Source organism: Synchiropus splendidus, chromosome 5 (assembly GCF_027744825.2).
Source record: "Synchiropus splendidus isolate RoL2022-P1 chromosome 5, RoL_Sspl_1.0, whole genome shotgun sequence".
NCBI lineage: Eukaryota > Metazoa > Chordata > Actinopteri > Syngnathiformes > Callionymidae > Synchiropus > Synchiropus splendidus.
Window position 1 is genome coordinate 24,504,681 of NC_071338.1, and position 20,766 is coordinate 24,525,446.

A 20,766-nucleotide genomic window follows, 5' to 3' on the forward strand; every position below is an offset into this window, starting at 1 on the left:
TCCAAGAGTGAATGTTTTCTTCTCTATCTCAACATCTTCTGCTCGGAGGATATCTGTGGACAACAGTTGACCTTGAAGTGCCTTGGAAGACCCTTCCAAGGACAAGGAAGTGTGGACATCCTTACATTGGATGCTGAAACATTTGTATTGTGTTTTACAACTGAGACAACCTCAGTAATCTCCAATCATGTGGGATCATTGGATATGGCTGCTGTGTGTAAGGTTCAGCGATATAAGCAAGTATGAAGTTAATGTTTCACCCAAGCAGATTTGTGTTTGAGCAGGTAAAGTTGGTCAATAAGCAGGTCTGTTGCTTTGTCGTAAATATTGACTATATATAACATTGATAGTGACAGTTCTTTCATGTTTGTCAAATCATTATGAGCTTTAATTATAATAATAACCACTGTTTTTTTATTGCTGTTTGTATGACTTATTAAAGATGGCTGTAGTTATATAGCAACTTGTGCCATTTTGTCTTATCAGATGACACGAATATGCACTCAATGCAAATGTTATAATGCCACCAGACTATGCTATGAATATTCAAGCAAAGTTGTAACTTTACTCCGTTCACGGGGTTTGAATTTGAAAAAAATGACCGTCAAACCTGAACGGGCGAAGATAAATACGATTCAAATGTCCCATTTCGGCGACCGTAGGCTCGTCACCAAGACGGCTATTGTCATCGCGCATGCGTAGAAAGATAGTGCGGCCGCAGCCGATTGTGCACTGTGATAGCCATCATGGCGGACATGCATGCGGAGCCTCAAAACAAACTGCACCAAGAGTCGAGTTAGCCCGCCTGACGGATTGCGAGAGATTAAGTGCTCAGTTCGGGTCAGTGGAACCCGATCTGCCAACGGAATGGAGGAGGAAACTAAACTCCAATTCCCGTCGTTGCCTGCTACTCAGGAGGAGCTTTTGGTGAGTGGAGCTCTGCCTTCACTGACATGCTGACTGTTGTGTGCCTGGTTCACCTCAGCTCCTCGCTCCTGTGCTTGGTTTCTAACATCAATATATGTGACATATCATGACATTTCAGCGGCTGTGTATTTGGCACTGCGTGCATGTCCCATTTTCGTGTTATACCAACATTATTGTAACTCACTGGTTAGCCTAGCCTCCCTTAGCCGCGTCATCTATTGCTGTCATTTATTGTTAATTTACTGGATTACAAGCTGCTTTTTTGGACGTAAACGAGTGTAAATAATCTATAAATTCCTGAAAATTATTCAATTTCCCTTGCAGGATTGGGCTTACCCTATGAGACGTGAAATGCAGGTATGTACTGTGATAAAACCCAGTAATTCGTATTTCATGACCTCGCTTCCTGCGCCTTGTTTATTACGCATAAACAACTGTGATGTAATGGCTGTCAGCTTGAACACATTCGTATTGTGAGTGTGGGCGACTGACAAGTCGTTTAAGAGCGACTCGGAAATGGGCTTCATCTAAAGAGTTGCTGCCAACTTCTGCCCACTATGCTGGATGAGAGTCTAACTATAAATCTATTACTATTTGTCCCAGAAACTTCAAACATCTTTTGTCTTGTGTTGTATTTTCAGCTGAAGAAGGAGGGGAAATGGTTTATAGGAAAGGAAATGCAAATGAATGCCCTTTTTCATTGGCTTCTTTGTTTTGAATTTTAGGAAATATTGCCTGGATTGTATTTAGGTCCCTACTCTGCTGCAATGAAAAGCAAGGTATGTCACTCTGTTGTTGTCGTGCTGAACCTCGTTTTTCCTACTCTACTTAGTGTGTTTACCTTATTCTGGCTGAATGTGTTTTTTATCTAGCTGCCAATTCTCGAGCGACAGGGCATCACGCATATCGTGTGTGTTCGTCAAGACATCGAGGCCAATTTCATTAAACCCAATTTCCCTCATTTATTTAGGTAAGTGGATTTTTCCATTTGATTCTGCACACACTATTTCACCTACAATAGTTATTCTGAAGTTGTTTTGGCCACCAAATATTTCATTAAATACATTCATATTTCATAGTCAACAATCCAATGTTAAAGTGTATATTAAATACCACACTTTAAATGATAAATGAAATGAGATGCCTTATTCTTTTCACATTTGAAATGTTGTAGCATTGCTATGATGCTAAAATTGTGATACCTAGGACACTACTTGACACCACTTTCGATACCCCAAGGATTAAAAATTATGGATTTAAAAAGGCATGGAAACATTTTTTTCATGAACAGAAAGCAGAAAGCTCAAATAAATACATAAATAATGAGGAAAAGCAACAAAAGACATACCAATAAAACACTAGACAATCATGGTTTTTCTGCAAATAAAAGCGAAACAAATAACCTAAATACTAGTTGTAGGTTCTTGATCCTCACTGATGTGCTCTACCACAGCTGTTCATTCTTTAAGCTTCAGGAGAGTTGGCTGGAACAGTTTTCTGTAGGTTTCGTTGCAAGTCAACCTCTGTGCTTCAGTTTGTGTCTTTAATCGAAAAACAACACCCGTGGGTCACAGTGGACTAAAGGCAGCAGCGTATAAGGGCTAGTAACAATGAGGCATGAGCCTGAACAACAGTGGCCACAGTTAATGACAAGATATCCCAGATTAATGAGGGCCACTGGACTGACTGACATCATTTAGCAGTGTAATGCAGTGAGCTACATGATGAACTGGAGCTTGACTAACTGCTCTGATGTCGTCATGACGACCAGGGGGCCGGTATCTGCTGCTGCGCTCCCTGCAACAGTCGTATCAATCCCAAATTACTATCATATCCAGATGTGTACTTGACAAAGTATTGATAGTTTTCACAACCTTACTTAGGAGAGCTCGTCTTTGGTTGCTGCAAAATCTCACATTGGCTGCTGTCTGTCACTATGCCAAGCTTGTGACCCCAATTGAGTGTAGGAACATTGTTCAACCGCGACACAGTGAGTTTTGGATCAGCTACGTCTTCACCATGGCAACAGTCCAACTGACTGAAAAAGCCATATGATTTGTCGATTTAAAGGCAGGTCCTTCCCTCACTCATGATCTAGATCACATGATACTCATCCACCTGGGGGTTGATCTCATCTCCAACATGGACAAGAATTTCTTCCTCTTTCTGACCCAGAACCATGGTCCCTAACTTGGAGTTGATCTTCCTGATCTCAGCCTGATGGCGTGTGCACAGTGGAAAAAGCAGAGGTCACAAAAACCAAGACTCTTTGCACGGTGCCTGTGACGAGAAATTCTCTCCATAAAAATCATGAGCAGAACCAATGACTAAAGGCAGCGTCTTGATGGCCTGGCGCTCCGGGACAAAGGTGTGTCTCGACGACCTTTAATCCTGGAGCTCAGCTATTGGTGCATTGGTGCAATGTATTGACTGTATTCTTTCTCAAAAAAAGATCAATCTAAATGTATTTTTCCCAAAATATGCAGTGTCCATGGAAACTCGTTACCATGCCCCAGCTAGAGGTCGCCAGTTGGTACCGGTTGAGGTGTTGACTGTCCAATTGAGTTCTTATATTGCTGTAAGACTTGGATTCTTCAGAGTTTGTCTTCTCTCTGACGATGTCCGTTGTTCTTGACTGCTGCCCTCTTGTGGTATATTTGGAGTAGAGCGGTGGAAATGCTGGTTTCCCTCTCATAGCTTCACTCTTTTTCTATTCACAGATACCTTGTTTTAGATATTGCTGACAATCCAGTGGAAAACATCATCCGATTTTTCCCTTCGGTGAGTTTGAATTTCTGAACTGAACCAAAGTTCAAACGTCATCTTACTCCCTCCGCTTCCTCCCTCAGACAAAAGAGTTTATTGATAGCTGCTTAGACACAGGAGGTGAGGATTTGTTTTTTTCCTTTACCGTTCTAGTGCTTTTGCTACGGTGACCCATTGAATAACCTGCTTTTGTTCTCACAGGGAAGGTGCTGGTTCATGGTAATGCAGGGATCTCCAGAAGGTAAGACGGTTCATCTCAAAGTCATTTTGAAGCTCTCATTCATTGGCCAACAATTATTTCCTTCCAGTGCTGCCTTAGTAATCGCCTACCTAATGGAAACGTTTGGAATAAAATACAGGTGAGTTTGTTTGTTAACGTGGAAGTGATCAGGATATTTCATAAGGTGGAAGGATTTTCTGGTAACATTATCGTTAGAGAAGCATTTGCACTCCTTAGCTGTCTTTATTAAGATGAAACGGACTACATGTTAGTCATTTTCATTCCTTAGCTGTATTCAAATGAGACAAAGCACATGTTAGTAATGCAGTAATAGCACAGGGCGTGTCTGCATGACTCCATGTTTGAGACAAGCAGGCGCAGGATCAACCAAGGAGGCACCGCCTGCTGTTGTTTCCCGTCGTGAGAAAAGTGCGTGAGCGTGCTGAGGCTGGGTTTAAATTGCGGGTGTGTGAGCAGCGGAGTGAGAGTGTGCCTCAGTGAAAAGGACAAGGCGTGAGCAGTTGGTCTCGACCTGAATATAAGGGTTGTTTATTTGTTCAGTTAAGGCAGGGAGCAGTTCAAGCAGGTTTCAGCCTTCTCTGTAAAGCGCTGTGGGGAACCCTGAAAGACTTTATCTAAGGTGGCAGTTTTCAGGAGGAGTCTAGTCTCTGTGATGCTCGAGGGATGACTGTAATACAGCGTTTTTCAACACTAGTGTGCCGTGCGAAACTGATCCAGTTTCACCTTATGTGTCCGGAGATAGAGGTGTGCAATATGATGACATTAAATCAGGACAATTAGAACGTGTGGATGAGCAACCAACGTGAGGAGATCACATGGGTTCACTGACCTTCTTTCTATCCACTCTACTGTAGAGCTGCAGTGTGTTGATGCGCTGATCTGTCCGTCAGTCAGAGCAGCGCTGCTGTGGTGCGCGGCGCTCCTCTTCCTACACACTCACAGCCAAGAAGCTGCTCACATGCGCAACTTCCTGCTGTTTTTAAACCTGATGCGCCTCTCACTTGACCACACACTTTCACCACAGAACCATGGAGGGAGGGATCCTTGTTGGACCCGCGATGCCGAAGACTGTCTGCACCACAGAGCTAACGGCTAACGTGTCGTCTCACTTCAAAACTTTATTGATACTCATGGACTGTCAAAGTTTGCTTTGTGGTTTAAAAGTTGGCGAAAAACTAAATGCACAACAAAATAAAGAGAGAAAGAGTAATAGTTTTTATGAAGCAAGTTCAGGCAAAGAATGCTAAGGATTTGTCTGGAAACTCAAAACTACAATAACATCATGCAAAAGAAAAGTGAGCTATTCAAAGTAAGTAAATAAATCATGATATATTTTGCCATATTTCCCGTCCCTTTCTGGACACATTTAAAACAAATACATTTTCTGCTATTTGTTTCTGCAAATAGCCTGACGGTGTCCGTACAGTAGCTACAGTTTTTCACAAATGCACAGGGATCTATTTCCACAGGACTTAAGCACAAATGCGCTTCGGCTGAGGTTCCTTTGGTGGTGAGCCTCAGGATTTTTTCAATGAACCAAGGGTGCCGTGGCTAGAAAAAGGTTGAAGGACATTGCTGTAATATATAGATTCAGATGACGAGTTAACGCCTCTTTGAGTGAGAGGACAGATTTTGGTTCTTGGTACAGCATTACAATGAACCACGATGTTTCAAACCCCAACTTTACCCTGTGTGAAAACATAAGGTACAAAACAATGCACAACGGATATTCTGTCCAGTCCCTCAACAGTGCCATCTACTGTTGTAGTGAGTCAGGTTTGACAAGAACATAAATTGTCGCGGCAGCCATTTTTATATTTTTAAGGTGATGACTGAAGTTAGATGCAGGTATGTGGTCACAGCGGGGCACAAAAATCTAGCTTCTGTCGTTTCTCAGGGACGCGTTCAGTCACATCCAGGAGAGAAGATTCTGCATCAACCCAAATATTGGCTTCGTGCATCAACTACAGGTGAGACTTTGATTCAACTCTGCGACTGACTTGTTCAGGAGTCCGACCCTGATGCTGCAGTAGCCAGGTGTGTATTACAGTCTGCTGTGTGGTTTGAATGATGGGTGTTTTTCAGGAGTATGAAGCCATTTACTTGGCCAAACTCACCATCAAGATGATGTCGCCGATGCAGCTGGAAAGATCCTTCACCTTCCAGACAGATGTGACAGGTCAGTTCTGCAGCAGCTCGCTGCTCTTGACTCGCACTTGCTTCCAATGACGGTGTGTTTGGGCTCCGCAGCAAGTCGCAAGCGCAGCCTGGAGGAAGACGACGACTTTGGGCCAATGGAAGTGATGGCCGCCCAGAACAGATGAGCTTTTGCACTGGTTTTTATACCTTCATGGGAGAAATGTCAATATGTGGACTCTTTTCTAAAGTGGAAGAGTGAGACGTCCGACGACAACAACGACCTGGAGTGAAGAACTTTCCTTTCCCTCCTGAGCTTGATGCACTGACGGGAGACTTTTTTGGCAGTTTTGTAGTGTTTGAAGCGTTTTTGCATTTGCAGCAAGACAGAATTGCAATAATGCTTTTTCTATACTTGAATATCCGTCTGCGACCTGAAGAGGGCGCCAGGTGGAAGGGCAAGCGGCCTTTAACATTGGAGACTTAAGACTAACAGCAGACCTCATGTTGATGGTGAGGAGCATTAACAAGAGAATAAACATGAGTCTGAAGGAGTCTGTGATTTGTCAGTGTGTGGAGGTCGCTCAGCAGGGCTCCAGTTGGCGCTCAAGAGGTCCGGTCTTCCACGGACATGGTGATCCTGGTGAGCTCCAGTCCTCCGTGTGACTGAACGTGTAGGATAGTTCACCACTGTCTTTGAGAAGCATTCAGAGGGGCTGATCTTAAGCTGGCCACCGCATGGATCTCAACAGGAAGTGGTATTATATCAATCACTTGTGAATTCGTCGGCAGGGATGAGGATCAGCACCTCCAGAGAGTCCGAAACCTGTCCTTGTCTTCAGAGGAGCAGAGATGTCTTGTTCACACAGGACACACTTCAGGATGAGAAGGCTCGGGCAGAAAACTTGGGTGGTCCATTTAACACTTTTGCAGAAAGGTCTCGGGAGCATTTAAAAATTAGAGCGCCATCTTTTGAATTGCAGAAGCAAAAGCTGAACTAATACTGTTGGAAACAACAGTTTCTTGAGGGCCCACGCGCTACAATAATGACTGCGAGGAACTGTCAAGAACAGACTTAATATTATGGGAGGAATAAAAACAAGATAAAAAAAATCCTTCACTTTTTTTTTCTTCAAATTTCTTCTAGCAATGGCTTGATGAGGCATCATGACACAGGTTTTCAGAGGCCACTAGATGGCGCTCTTGGTTTAGAAATGTCAGGTTTCATTGAATTAGTTGTTCAGGTCCAAACATTACGCAGCTGACAGCGCCATCTGGAGGCCTCTGAAAAACATGACACCGTTTCATGAAACCTCATGGACTCATGCACTCATTTCTACATAGCTTCATCTATGTATATATAGTGGATCATGATCATCGAGACGTCGAAGAGAGAAAACTCTTTAATATTCTTCATCAAAAGGTATAAAACGCCAGCACTGGATTCCATGGTATTTATTGTAGTGTTGCATAAGTAGAATAAATTACTTTAAATATTTCCCCTGCCCCACCTACAAAAACTTTAATGTATATATATTGTATCCCAGCAAGCATGAATAGCAATCTAACTTCAAATATTGAGACTTTTTTTTTTTTTGCAAATGATTTCATTGCTTCAGGTCATGTGACACGTCGATCGGTGGCGCAGGCAGAGTCAAGTCGTCGAAAGAATTGAAGGGGTCTGGCAAGTTCAGAGATCCTTCATTCGTGCAGGAGACGCAGCGCCCTCTGCTGGTTACCGTTTGTCAACTTCCTGCTTGCCCGACCATGAGAGTCAGTGAGGTCTCTCTCAGTCATGGAAGCGACGCTGCATGTTGGTCTCCCCTGAAGCAGAGTAGCCAAACTTCTGGTAGAAGGCCACATTTTTGGGGGAGCAATCCAGCGTGATTTTATAGCAGTCGAGTTTGTCACTGAGGAGGGTGAGGGTGGAGACCAACCTGAGGGAGACAGACGCAGCTGTGAGTTCACAGACGCAGGGAGTGAGCGGCATCAAGAAATGGGTGAAGGTGGCGCTCACAGTTTCCCCAGCTGTTTCCCTCTGCACTGGTCAATGACCACCACCTCCTCCACTCGTCCCCTCTGCCAGAGGAGCACAGCACACATCAATGACCGTCAACAGCGCCACCTAGTGATTCACTTCATGGAACCTGATCTGACCTTTGCACAAGAGTGAATGAATTTGTGCTCGGTGATCAGCGTCGCCGTGGCAACAATTTCCCCCATGTTTACGTCCTCCACCACCACCACAAAATAATCCCCACATTCCTTCATGTGCTCGTATTTTTCTGAGGGAAGAGAGGGATTTAGAGGATCCGGAGAGTGCGACGAAGGAGGAGACCACTCACTGTAAAACTGCTCAACTGTGACGTCGCCCGTCTGCGTCAGCTGGGAGAGAACCTTGAAGAACCCTGCAGCAGGAGACGTGTCATTTTGGACAGTTAGCGGAATGATGCGCCATAAAAGTGCACCCATGTGGTCGGACGTGCGCTCATTCAATTGTTCATTTACAACTGGCTCTCAAGGACAAATGAGTAAAGTTTGGAACTTTTTAGTCATGCATGCATCTTATACATGATTATTACGAGTTGCAGTCCCATAATGCGCTGCAACCACTGAGGGCATTTTAAGTGTCAGCTTCATGGATCATTCCATATTGCACAGGGTTTTTGACCTCAGATTGAAAGCGTTCCGGTATCCTGACATCGAAAGCTAACCAGACAGCCGGGTCCGTAAAGCGGAGCGCTGGAATCCAAGCATGAGACGCCCATCGCTGTGACTGACCTCTGTTGTAGTCCGCGGTGCACAGCGGCCTCAGCACCAGGCCGTCGCCGGGCCTCGTGGGCGAGATGTGAGGCGAGAAGTCCACCGTGTTCTTACTCCAGTCCAACTCATGCAGAAGAGCCGGATCGAAAAGCGGCGTGTCGTCCAGCAGCATACCACGTCTGAGGTCACGCACAACCACCAGTTGATATCAGTCAAAATCTCTTTGCTCAGAACTTTGCCCTCGAAAAACACACAGTTCACTTCGGACCAACACAGCACAAATAAAGCCACCTAAATGTATGGCCGGTTTCTGCGACGGGCTCCTGCCTGTTGAGGGGTCAAACACAAATGGATTGTTAGTGTTTCCAGGATGCGCAGAGGGAACGAGGATGTCTGCTGAGTGTGTGGGGAGCAAACATCCAGCAGGACTGTTCTCAGGTCACTTCTCAAAGGCGAGGAAAGTCAAAATATACACGGAAAATGTCCGTAATTCTGGTAAGAGCGGAAGAGGCAGAGCAAGAATAAAACAGGAAATGGATCGATGAATGAAAAACAGCTTGAGTTACAGCCAAAAGAAACGTTTAAACACGAGACAAGGCGTCAGTTGACGATCTGAACAGGAGCCGTTCATGAAAGTGATCAGGTCAGTGCATATATTCGAGGATTTATGTATCGACTTTTGATGAACTGAGAAGTGACTGAGATGTTGCAGATATCTCCGGTATTTCTTGTATGCTCTTCACTTTACCCCCAGAGAGCTGCGATAAAGAGCAGCTTTAATTCGAACAGAAAATCCCAAATGTAGTTTCCAAATGTCACGAACCTTCAGTTCCAGCTGACGTGTAAAAAGTGCTCAAATATATTCACGGTGGTTCCCTTCAATAGCAGGAGTGAACTCGCTCGGTCTAAAGCCGGTTAGCTCAAGTACTCACCCGGCGACACACGACACGGGAGGAGAAGGTCCGACGCGCTTCTTACGGCGGCTGGCAGGAGAGTATGTGACACCCGGGCCGGTCTGTCTGGTTGTAGGAAGCTTGGTTCACATCGTGGAGTCCGGGCAGCGCGGGGTGTTGACGAGCCACAGTCGGCTGTCAGTGACGTGGCGATCCCGGAAGTGAGGGTGCAGTCGCGGTGACGTCAGAGGAGTCAGAGCGACGCAAAAACACACCCGTGAAGTTTTATACCCATATCCATAACTGTTCCGCTACCGAAGCTCTAATATTTGGTCAGATCGAATCCATTACATCACCCTTTCATATTTTTCACATGATTGAATGATGAACTCATATGAGTTTAAGGATAAATATGAACAGTAAGGGACATAATATTGGCGGCACTGATGCTTACTCGTAAACGCCAAGGTATTTGAAAAAAAAAATCCAAATATTACCACCAATTTTTTTTGCCATTTTAAAGTTATCTTCTTTTTCAGCAATTTAATGAAAAATGTATCTGGGACACTATTAGTAAGAGAGCAATTTAACATAAGTATTAAATAAGTATGAGTAAAAATAACACACGTGAAGTTAATAATGACCCTTGCTCAAGCATGTCTTTTATATTAATATATTTTACAAAAAAACAAAAACTAGATTTACAGAGCTGATCCAGTAACCTTACAGCAGGCACGCAAAGAAAGCTCAGTCCACACAGGGTTGGATGATGACCAAATAACAGAAACACTTTATGGAGCTAGAACTGAGGAAAGAAAAAGCATAAAGCAAAACTGTATCTCGCTCAGGACACGGTGTGTTTCTTCTCACACAGAGCTCTGAATTTTGAACAGGCCGAGGTGGAGAGAAAACAGACTTGAGAACTTGGTGCTACAGGTCAGGGCAAAACAGTTTTCAATCCAGCTCAACAAACGTAAAATAAACAGCACTAAAACACTGAAGCTGATCAGAACATCTCCACAGCAGATGATTTAGGAAATCAAACTAATACTTCCCCCTGCAACTCAAAAGGACGACAAAACGATAAGCACACACAAAGACACCTAAGAGCCCATGACGGTAAATACAAACAAACACAGGCTGCAGTGGAGCGCAGCTCTCCCTCAGAACCGCCCCGCTGTGCTGGAACACTTGTGCCCGTGGCATTGATGTCCCAGAGAAACATTCATGTTGAAAAGGCGGAGAAACACTAAAGTGACATTCTCTTACTTCAATGTAAGAAATAAAGACAGACGTGTTTCGCAATTCACAGTTGAGATAAAACTAAAGACAGAGATGCAGCGTCCTCCGGCCACCAGCAAAAAAAAAAAAAAAAAAGTCAAACCAACTCATTCAGAGGATAATGTAGAGGAGGCTGGTGCTCGCGATGTCGGTACGACAGAGAAGTGATTTGCAATAAAGCTTCCACTGGTGCCAGTGGCAGAAAATCCCCCAAACGTTTTAGGCAGCCTGCAACAGTCAGGAGGCTGAGTTCACCATGGGCTTTGAATTACTCGTAAGATTACACGTGGACCCACGACCGTACGCAGGATGGGTTTGAAAAAGCTCATGCCGTCTTGGGAGGGATTTGATTGATCTTTCCAGAGAATCACTTCAGGGATCAGGGGGAAGGGTCGTCGTGACGCATGCGTCGCTCCGCAGCCGCCGCCATCGTTCTCCGTCTGAGCGTCATCGACTCTGCGGCACCATCGTCCTCCAGTCCTGGCAAGTCCTCGTCCTGCTCCTCTGGACTCTTGTTCAGAAATCTCCTGCGAAGCACACAACAGTTATCTGATGAAAACCAGGGACTTGTGTGGACCCCCAACGAGTGGGTTCAGACCTGCGAGCCTCGTGAATCAAGTCCTCTTTCCTCTGCTTCAGCATCTTCTGTCTTTCCTCTGCAGACTTGGAGAAGCGACCTCCTCTGACCTCCATGTTGTCCGGCTCACTCAGGCCGTCCTCTGCCTCCCCGCTGGGCCCGGCCTGCTCCTCTGGAGAGGGGTTCACCTGGAGAGAGGCTCGCTCTGGAGCCTGCAGGGCATCCAGGTGAGACCACAGCAAGCAGGAGAGGCGGAGACAGGCTGGCTCACCTGTGTGGGGAAAGGCACCTGGATTCTTCCCTCCAGGATGTTGTCGGTGGTCATCTCCACCGAGCGGGTCAACTGCAGGTCCTGCATCACCAGGTAGGAGGGCACCTGAGGGAACATCTCCTGGATCTGATGGGCCTGTGTGGAATGACGATTGAGGGTGTCATGAAAACCGAGTAAAGCAGCGACCTGCCCCAAGATCCAGTCGCCGCATCAGACCCACCATGGCTGTGAGCTGAGAGTTGTTGGCCTGAGCGATCCCCAGGATGTTGGTGGTGTGCATCACTTCCACAGAGAAACTGGGCAGCCAGCTGGCAATGCGGGAACCTGGGAGTGGGAGAGGATTTAAAACCGGACAGCACAGTCAAACAAGCCAACTGACCGTCGAAGTGGAAGAAGTGGTTGTGCTGGTTAATGTGTGGTCGTGGATCCGCTGCCGCTCCAGCTGGGCCGACGTTGCCCTCCATGCCAGCGCCGGGCTGCTGGCCTCTGGCTTGGCCACTGTCCCCGCTGATGTTCAGGGACTTTCGACAAGTGGGACAAGATGTGTCCTGTTCCAGCCAGGAGCGCAGACAAGAGCTGCAAACACACATTCACTCACAGCTAAATTCAGATCCTGAGCAGGCAGAGGTTAGTTGGTGGAAACAGCTTGTACTTGTGGAAGAGGTGACCACAGGGTAGTTTGCGTGCAGTTGACATGGCATCCCAGCAGATGGCGCAGTCGTCATCATTGGCCGCCAGCTCCTCCGCAGTAGCGACAGAGAATCTGCCATAAAGCAATTCCAACATTAGTTTTCCTGCAACAGACCTCAGTAATGGGTTGGAAGCGTCACTCACCGGGCTTCCATGTTGTTGATCACCCGAAGGTAGTTCTTGTGTTTGCGGATTCGCCGCTGGACCTCGTGGAAGAGATAGCGGAGCTGCATGAAGATCACCAGGCTGGCCATGGACAACCAAATGTTTCCGAAGAGCTGGTGGTAAACTGCAGGTCAGCCACCATCCTTTGCTGTTGGTTTGCATTGTCTCTGGTTCTTACCAGCATGTGAATGTGATGCAGCAGGTCCAGGAAGAGCATGGCCAGCTCCATGATGAAGTCTGTGTAGTACACATAGGTTCCTTTGCTCTCCCAAGTCCCCGGGTGGTTGAGGTCCCACAGGTGAATGGAGTATCTGGAACACATCCCCAGGGCGATGTGAGTCATGAGGTTGATCAGGAAAATGATGAAAGGAGATTAACCAGGTCATGAGGGGACGTGACCTTCTTTCCTGTAGCACCCACCCACATTTCATGATCATTTTTTCCTGTAACATAAGCCCTTCTTTCCCCCAGTAAATCAATGACATGCCAAATACAAAAATAGTGCCTCACAATTTTAGGACTTTTACGAAAAAAACTATTCCACTGTGGTCTGTGGCACTGATGCACGTCATACTTTTCCACATAGCCTTCGGACAAAGACGTTTGTCTGCATGGAACATTTAGTTCTACCAAAATAAAATGCTTTTCTCAAGTGTAAACAAATATTTGTTGACAGCGCAAATAGGTGAAACAACTAGAGATTGCTGTTTACAAACCTGCTGTGGGTGGAAAAACCTCACAGTAAAAGCAGAACTCTAGATGGGAACAGTTCCGTGTTTTGAGAAAGCCTTTTGAAAGGGACCTACCTCATGATGACATGTCCGGTGCGCACAGTCACCAGCAGACACTGAAGGCAAAATGAAGCCTCAGTTAGATACATACAGGCATCCTTCAATATTATGTTATAAAATATTAATGTAAATAAACTTTGCAAAATAAATGTAAACATAATCTATCATATATTGCATGAGAAAATTAATTAATTAAATTACCGCAATTTTACTACTTTCTTGTGGTCTGCACCCTGCGGCTTACACGACAATGCAGTTAAGATACGGATTTTTGCAGGCTAAACAGCTGTCATGCTGCCGAAATATTGAGCCTTGTCATATCAAACTGACAAATCACACGTGTTTATATTAGTGCGCAAAAACTTCGGACACGTAGGCAAAAACATTTTCGGGGGTTTAATGTCAATAAAAGATGTGAGGAGTTCAAGAGGTGATTCAAGTTTGTTTCATGAGTCAGTCTCGATGCTGGATCCCGTTTTCAAAACTAGTTTAGAAGTGATCCTCATGCATTTTTAAGCCAGGTGCTCCACTGACCTTTCTACAGTGCAGACAGCACCATTTCACCTCCGGCTTATAGACTGGTGCGGCTTATGTATGAACAAGATATATTTGCCTTCTTAAATTTAGTGGGCGCGGCTAATATTTCGGTGCAATCTATAGTCTGGGATTTACGGTATTACTACATTCAGAATAAAAATGGAAAATACATTTTTAGTTTCAGTTTCACATTGTTCTTAGGTGACATTTTGGCCAGGTTAGCCGTCAATGACATCTAATCTAATGTGCCAGAAATATTAGGGAAGAATCCGGGCGGCGAATAAGAGACGTCTCACCTCCGCAGCCATGAAAGAAAGCGTGTGCATTCCGTACGAGGCCCCCAGTAGACCACAGACCACAGCAAGGCCACAGCAGTCCAGCAGCAAGGACACCAGCAGGCACAGCACGCGCACATGGCTGTTCATGGGAGTGGAGGGTGAAAACGACAACTGCGAAAGACAGAAGTTTCATCTGTGAGCTGGACCTCCATCATGTTTACCACACATTACACACACTTAAATGTCCAAAATAAAGTCAGTCAGAGAAACATGTCCATCAATTATCTCGCACTTCATCACAAGATCACCTTTGGTTCTAACTTGTGATTTCTCCAACCTTGTCTCGACCATTATACAACACCAAAGTAGCAATATGAGTTATCAGTGCACCTGAGCATTCAACGAAAGCAACGTTTGTCCATGTGTTTCCAAACTCAACCACATTCACTGATTTCAGAGTCGCACAACATCCTGCAAAATGAGCTCCATACTACAAATCACAGAGACAAGAGTTGGGTCATCATGCACACAAGTTCATGTTGATCTGCTCTGAAAGGTGAGAGCAGAATGACGACACACAAATATCAACACCCACTGAACCGTGGCCTTCCTGCTGTCCTGCTACACAAGAAGCTTCTAGAACAGTCAGCATTTTCACAACATCTGATATTTTGTTTTCCCCGACGTGCTAAAGGGAATCTGATACCAGGATGTGGCCCGGATAAGACCGGCCATGGTGACCCAAGGATCTTTAAATAGAAGGGGAGCCAGTAAAGACAGGCTTTAGAGCCTGACATGTTTATGTCTGAAAGTGGTTTTGGAAGTGTCACAAATATATATGCTCACAGATGTTTGTGGATTCAAATGATACTTACATATTCAAATCTGTCTTTGCAGAGCTGAACCATGAGATGAAGAAAGACCAAGGCAGCGAACCACAAGCACCACATGACCACCTCCTCCATGGTCTGTACGTTCAGCACCCCAAAGATAAAGATGAACTTGTAGAATATGAAATTCCAGAACTTATCTTTCAAATGCTGGGGAGGTGACAGAGGAAGACAGTGGGTGTTTAAAAGAGCAACACAAGTTCAAGGCACACTGGAGGATGCACTCGGGCCTGCGACTCACCTGCTTCTCACTGACTCTCAGCGGGCCAAAAACCAAATACTGGATCATTTTGGCAATCAGCATCAAAGAGCAGCAGAAAGTGTTGACCAATACCTGGCAGGACAAAAAGCATGACTACCAACGGCTTCAGTGCTACATATTCATGTGATGACTGGTAGAATGTAAACTTTAATAAGTGCTAGAAAGATGGCAATACCTCTTGAATAAATGTGACAGAGAAGTGATGCTCGTGCTAATCATTACATAGATTGGCAACAAACCACACATTCTGCATCATCATTCATCCTTATCACACAGATATTCAATCAAATATAAATAAGTCTGACAGACTATTGTATAAGTTCATTTGCTACACTCTTCAATTTCAGCAACAATCTTTTAGAAGACGAGTTTCATTCCATCTCTCCAGGATCATACACTGACTGGAGTGAGTGGAAAACATTTAATGCATGACTTGGAAAGCAGGAAATTGTGAGGTTTCACAATTACACACTAATTCCTAGAAAAAGGTATCACAAGTGTTAACACAATAGAAGCAGTTAGACTGAAACAATAAGCGTTTCATCCAATCCTGGAGGAAGAGCAGTATTTCATGATGGGAACAAAACATCAGTAGTTCTAGTCTGAATGTTTTCTACATGGTGACACACTTCACCTTATCCCAAAGGAAGATACCAACCTCACAGTATCTATCTTGACTGCAGTTAAGAGGAATAAAAACTTGATAATATGATACCTCCAAAATATTACGATTTTATAATTACTAAAAAGAGCTAAAATTGTCTCACCTCTTATATATTTAATCTAAACGTAATACATTCAGAATCCAATTTTCTGATATCCAAAACACCTACCATTAAACAAAAAAGGAATATGATGTCTCAATCGGTTGACAAACGCATTATATTTTACAGGTGTGTCTATCTAGTAGAAGACAAGTCCCAATAGAGGATCACTGCAACATATCTCGCCTGATCCAGATGATATTGAGTTCTGTATTGATATCCTGTCCTGATATGACAAAACAAACCGATGTGATACTGACGATGATGCTAGTGATTCGGTTTTCAAAGTGACAGGATTAACTTCAGCACAGTCCATTTGTCTTTTACTGAATAGTGATATCTGTGACCATATCAGGGTCTGTGAATGGGGTTAAAGACACAATACTCACCCACACAAAGAGATAATCTGTTACCAGATACCACCAGACGGTGGTGGCCAATTCCGTGCTGCTTATATCATTGCTTAGATGTTCCAAGTCGAGCGCGGATGCTGATGGTGCTTCCTCAGCTTCCAGGACACCAAACCCTGGATCAGTCACTGTGGTGTAAGCGCTGTAGATGCTGCCAGCCAGCAGAGCCACACTCAGACCAGTGTACGTCTGCAGACTTGGCCATGGAAATCTCTCCAAAAATACCAGAGGCATTGCTGTTAACGCTTAACTCCGCTTCACTCGTAAGACTTGTTAGATCCCAGGCGTGAGGAAACCTTCAGAAGAAACGCAGATGAACAAACTTTGACAAACTCAGTGGCAGCAGACAAAATACACACACTGCTTGTTTGGATTAAAAAGTACATTTAGGTCTCATTCGTTCACCTCCACAGAGGGGTCATCCTACGAACTTTTGCACAGTTACTCTGTCCAATAAGCGGTTAGTCAAATAAGTTAGCTATGTGTGCGCGCAGCGCCTTATACATAAAAGCACATATAAAAGCACATTTCATAGTTATGAGAGACAGCCATGTCGAATACATACAAGTGATACACAAAAAACGATCCTAAAAAGCCGGCCTAATCTCCATAATCGATTTTTGAAAGACCACAAACGTCCCTTCAAGTCAGCTAAAGCTAGCTTCGTGGCTAACGACGGTTAGCATTGAGTCCACGTACTTACGAACGGCACTTAAGTTTGTGCAAATCTGGAGGATACGAAACACCCAACGTCTTCGGTTGAACGTGATGCCGTTTTGCTATTGGTATTCCATAATTCAGGTTGTAGTAGACTCCATCGTCATGTTTACTTCGCGACAGCAGCTGTCTGGGGGAGAAGGAGGCTTTCCTGCTGGCGTTGACGTCACCATCGTGACGTAACAGTCCGGAAATGTATTATGTATTTTTTAAACTCCAGGTGCTTCAAAACATACCGCTATTTCCTGACAAAACATCTGCACATCGTTTCTTTTAATTCGTCTGCAGGCAAATTAGTCTTAACTAAGGCGCAACGTTTTATTTTTTTCATGACACCAATACAGTGGATAAAAATTAAATTAACCACCCAAAATATACTAATAAAACCTATTTTAATGTTAAGGTCATATTTATTTGTTTTTGCTCCGAGTGGTAAGTAGTTATATGAAGTGATGGGAGTGCCAAAATTACTTATAAATACGGGAAGAAATATGTGAAAATTAACGGACATGCACGACTCTAATGTCCAATGATTTTCATTTCTCGAGATTTCATTACTGTTTACGTTGCAGATTTTCACTGAATGCATCAAAGCTGTGAATGAATACACGATGACGTTTTGCACACTCTTCAGTCCCATCAAAAATATAAAACATATTTAGAGTCATTTAACATTTATTTTCTTTGCTGCATAGTTACATACGTCCCGCTGATGTCTTCAGTATTTACAATGTAGAAAGTAGTAAAAAAAAAAAAAGACACACACACACGCACAATGTTTCAGCAATAATTCGCTTTAACAATCAATATCATAGAAAATAATGGACAGAACATTTTTTATTACATTAACATTTTTATTGTTCTGGATTGATCTTGATGCATTTTTTTAAATAAACACGTTAAAAAGAAAAAAGATAAGCACCAAACTTAGCCTTCAATAATCAAATAAAATTGTGTCTGTAACAATATATTTTTTAATCTCTGATAGAAACATACTTTATTATCATTGACATAATAATTACAGAATCAACATACATACATTGTCAATTAACCAGCGCTTAGTCCTGGTCAGGGCTGTGGGGAGAGCTGGAGCCTATCCCAGCGGTCATTGGGCAAGAGGCGGGGATACACTCTGGACAGGTCACCAGCCCATCGCAGGGCACACACACACCTAGGGACAATTCTAGAGTGTCCAACATTCAACAATATTCCCTCTCCAAAATATGCATTACATTATATATTTAAAACCTCATGTAAATTGTTGACCGTACATTTGAGTATTTCACTCAATGAATGCCTGAAATCAAATCTAAAATACAGTTTGTTGTCACACTGACATATAGTTACAGTCATAGATATTTCTTTGAGGTGTGTACAAGATTAAATAATGTCTGATAGAAACTTTTTTCATCAGACGAAACATGAGATGCTTGTTGCAACCTCAGAGAATTTGAACAAAGTCTTCTTGGGTGCGAGACCAGATCATTTCATTTGGTTCTTTTCAGCCTTTGAGTTCCCTGAAATGTTGTGAAACAAAGATAGCTGAATTATCTTGGTAATTTTTTTTGTCCACCAAAGAGGAACACCACAAAGTCATTTGACCTGCTGATATACCACAATTGCAATCATAAAAACATACTCGAAGGAGAAACTCAACCTTTCAACCAATCACTTTTACTCATAAAGACTGACTGAAGACTGAAATTAAAAGGTTGCTTCAGTTGATTCCTTGAACATAAGGAAGCTGACTCTCTGCTGGCTTCAGAGATACTGTAGAGATGGCAGCGTTTGCAGGATGAATGTCTTCACTTGGATGCTGTCTTCAGGACAATTGGAGTCACCAGACGTTGGTGTTGTGGCAGCCTGCGTGATCCTGATCCCCGGGAACCTTCTGGTGATCTGGACTATCATGACACAGGTCAAGCAGCGCTCCGGCACCGAGGTTCTGACACTGCACCTGGCTGTGGCCGACCTGGTGGTCCTCGTCAGATTTCCTCTATGGATCTATTCTCTGGCCGACTCGTGGGTGTTTGGACCGGTCCTCTGCCACGCCGCCAGGTGCACCATCCTCGTGTGCATATACAGCAGCAGCTTCTTCATCACCCTGATGAGCGTGGAGCGCTATCTTGCCATCTGCTGGCCGTTTTTAATGGTGCATTGGAAGGTTTCGATGCTCATCCACCGCTACTTGGTCGTCCTCTGGCTCCTTGCTGTGGTTCTCGGGCTGACCGCAATCCCGACTCGACCAGTGGATCAGAACGCTGATCCAAGCGATGTGCTTTCCAGTGGATTATTCCTCAGTGTCCCAGACTGTCACCACACTGGTCCTGGAGACCGCTTTGGGCTTCATTATCCCCTTCATCATTCTTGTTACTTGCTGTTGTCAGGTCATGGCCAAGATCAGGAGTCTCCATTTTAAGTCCAAACAAAAGTCTCTGTCTCTTGTCCTGGCAGTGGTGGTTGTGTTTTTCGTGTGCTGGCTGCTTCACCATGCTGTCAATGCCGTTGACATGTTTTCTTTCATGGGCTACCAGCAGGTCTTACCGGATGGCCTCAGGTTCAGCGCCGGCTCTCTTGTTTTCATCAACAGCGCATTGAACCCCTTGCTTTATGCGCTGTTTGCCAGGGATTTTCAAAGCCACTTGAGAGAGTCCCGGCTTGTCAAGCTGTTCAAGGAAATGTCGCTTCCAGACAACCAGCTGGGAGGCCGGGAAACGCAGCTTCCCATGAGCAACATGGAAGCAGAGATGGATAGATCAGACGTCAAAGACGACCCTGACCTCTTGGAACAAACAAACATATTAAGAGCTGCAGCGCAGAGCTGAACAAGTAGGACGGGACTTCACTGCAAAATTGAAAGGGTAATATTCAAATGTCCGTCTGTAACTTGTGTTTGTTCTGAAGCCTCGGTAAACAATATGTGAGCTAGAATCGAAGCCAAGTGTGTTATTCAGTGTTTTGTTGAGATAATCTGAGTACACATATTAAGTATCTTTACAAAAGTTGTGTTTGAACATCAATCCACTTTAAGAGCAAGGTCAAGTTCAGGGTGCTGACTTAAGTACTTTATAGTAGCAGTAAAAGTAACTATATATTTTTATTTATTTATTTAAAAACAAATAAATAAATAAATAAATAAATATATATATATATATATATATATATATATATATATATATATATATATATATATATATATATATATATATATATATATATATATATATATATAATTAATAAATAAGAACAAAACAGAACACAATAATACAACCAGACCATTCATTCATTGAGCATAGGAAATACTTTAATTAACTAAATACATGTTCAGATGAATGTCAGCGAAAACGTGATTAGCCTTTTTTTTTTTTTTTAAAGCTTTTTCACTAACATTGGCTGGATAAGCACAG

General features: G+C 43.9%; 3 protein-coding genes and 1 pseudogene across 6 annotated transcripts; 2 read left to right on the forward strand and 2 right to left on the reverse strand.

Annotated features, from left to right (window-relative positions):
- The first annotated feature begins 724 nt into the window (after positions 1–724).
- Positions 725–7,164, forward strand: styx (serine/threonine/tyrosine interacting protein). Of its 2 annotated transcripts, XR_008414552.1 has the most exons (12): positions 725–927; positions 1,252–1,284; positions 1,653–1,706; positions 1,800–1,897; positions 3,648–3,708; positions 3,777–3,813; positions 3,895–3,934; positions 4,002–4,052; positions 5,832–5,904; positions 6,020–6,113; positions 6,185–6,713; positions 6,863–7,164. XR_008414552.1 is itself a non-coding variant. In XM_053865279.1 (11 exons), exons 1-11 carry the CDS (start codon positions 760–762, stop codon positions 6,256–6,258), a joined length of 783 nt encoding a protein of 260 aa, XP_053721254.1. In that variant the 5' UTR covers positions 725–759; the 3' UTR covers positions 6,259–7,164. The 2 variants fall into 2 exon arrangements, 1 of the variants encoding a protein (XP_053721254.1); XM_053865279.1 differs by having other exon boundaries at positions 6,185–7,164.
- A 323-nt stretch (positions 7,165–7,487) lies between these two features.
- On the reverse strand, positions 7,488–9,932 carry gnpnat1 (glucosamine-phosphate N-acetyltransferase 1). 3 transcript variants are annotated; one of them, XM_053865748.1, is made up of 6 exons: positions 9,766–9,932; positions 8,852–9,012; positions 8,416–8,478; positions 8,228–8,355; positions 8,088–8,149; positions 7,488–8,007 (listed from the first exon to the last, which is right to left on the reverse strand). In XM_053865748.1, exons 2-6 carry the CDS (start codon positions 9,003–9,005, stop codon positions 7,860–7,862), a joined length of 555 nt encoding a protein of 184 aa, XP_053721723.1. In that variant the 5' UTR covers positions 9,006–9,012; positions 9,766–9,932; the 3' UTR covers positions 7,488–7,859. The 3 variants fall into 3 exon arrangements, with proteins under 3 accessions (XP_053721723.1, XP_053721726.1, XP_053721725.1); XM_053865751.1 differs by having other exon boundaries at positions 8,852–9,160; XM_053865750.1 differs by having other exon boundaries at positions 8,852–9,932.
- Positions 9,933–10,400: 468 nt separating this feature from the next.
- LOC128758753 (E3 ubiquitin-protein ligase AMFR-like) lies at positions 10,401–17,524 on the reverse strand. The gene is made up of 14 exons (XM_053865046.1): positions 17,342–17,524; positions 16,622–16,938; positions 15,448–15,540; positions 15,192–15,356; positions 14,335–14,487; positions 13,517–13,557; positions 12,889–13,021; positions 12,690–12,823; positions 12,508–12,618; positions 12,235–12,431; positions 12,076–12,179; positions 11,856–11,990; positions 11,606–11,796; positions 10,401–11,534 (listed from the first exon to the last, which is right to left on the reverse strand). The coding sequence occupies exons 2-14, from the start codon at positions 16,874–16,876 to the stop codon at positions 11,387–11,389; spliced, it is 1,860 nt and encodes a 619-aa protein (XP_053721021.1). The 5' UTR covers positions 16,877–16,938; positions 17,342–17,524; the 3' UTR covers positions 10,401–11,386.
- A 1,630-nt stretch (positions 17,525–19,154) lies between these two features.
- LOC128759348 (leukotriene B4 receptor 1-like) lies at positions 19,155–20,184 on the forward strand (annotated as a pseudogene).
- Positions 20,185–20,766: the final 582 nt, after the last annotated feature.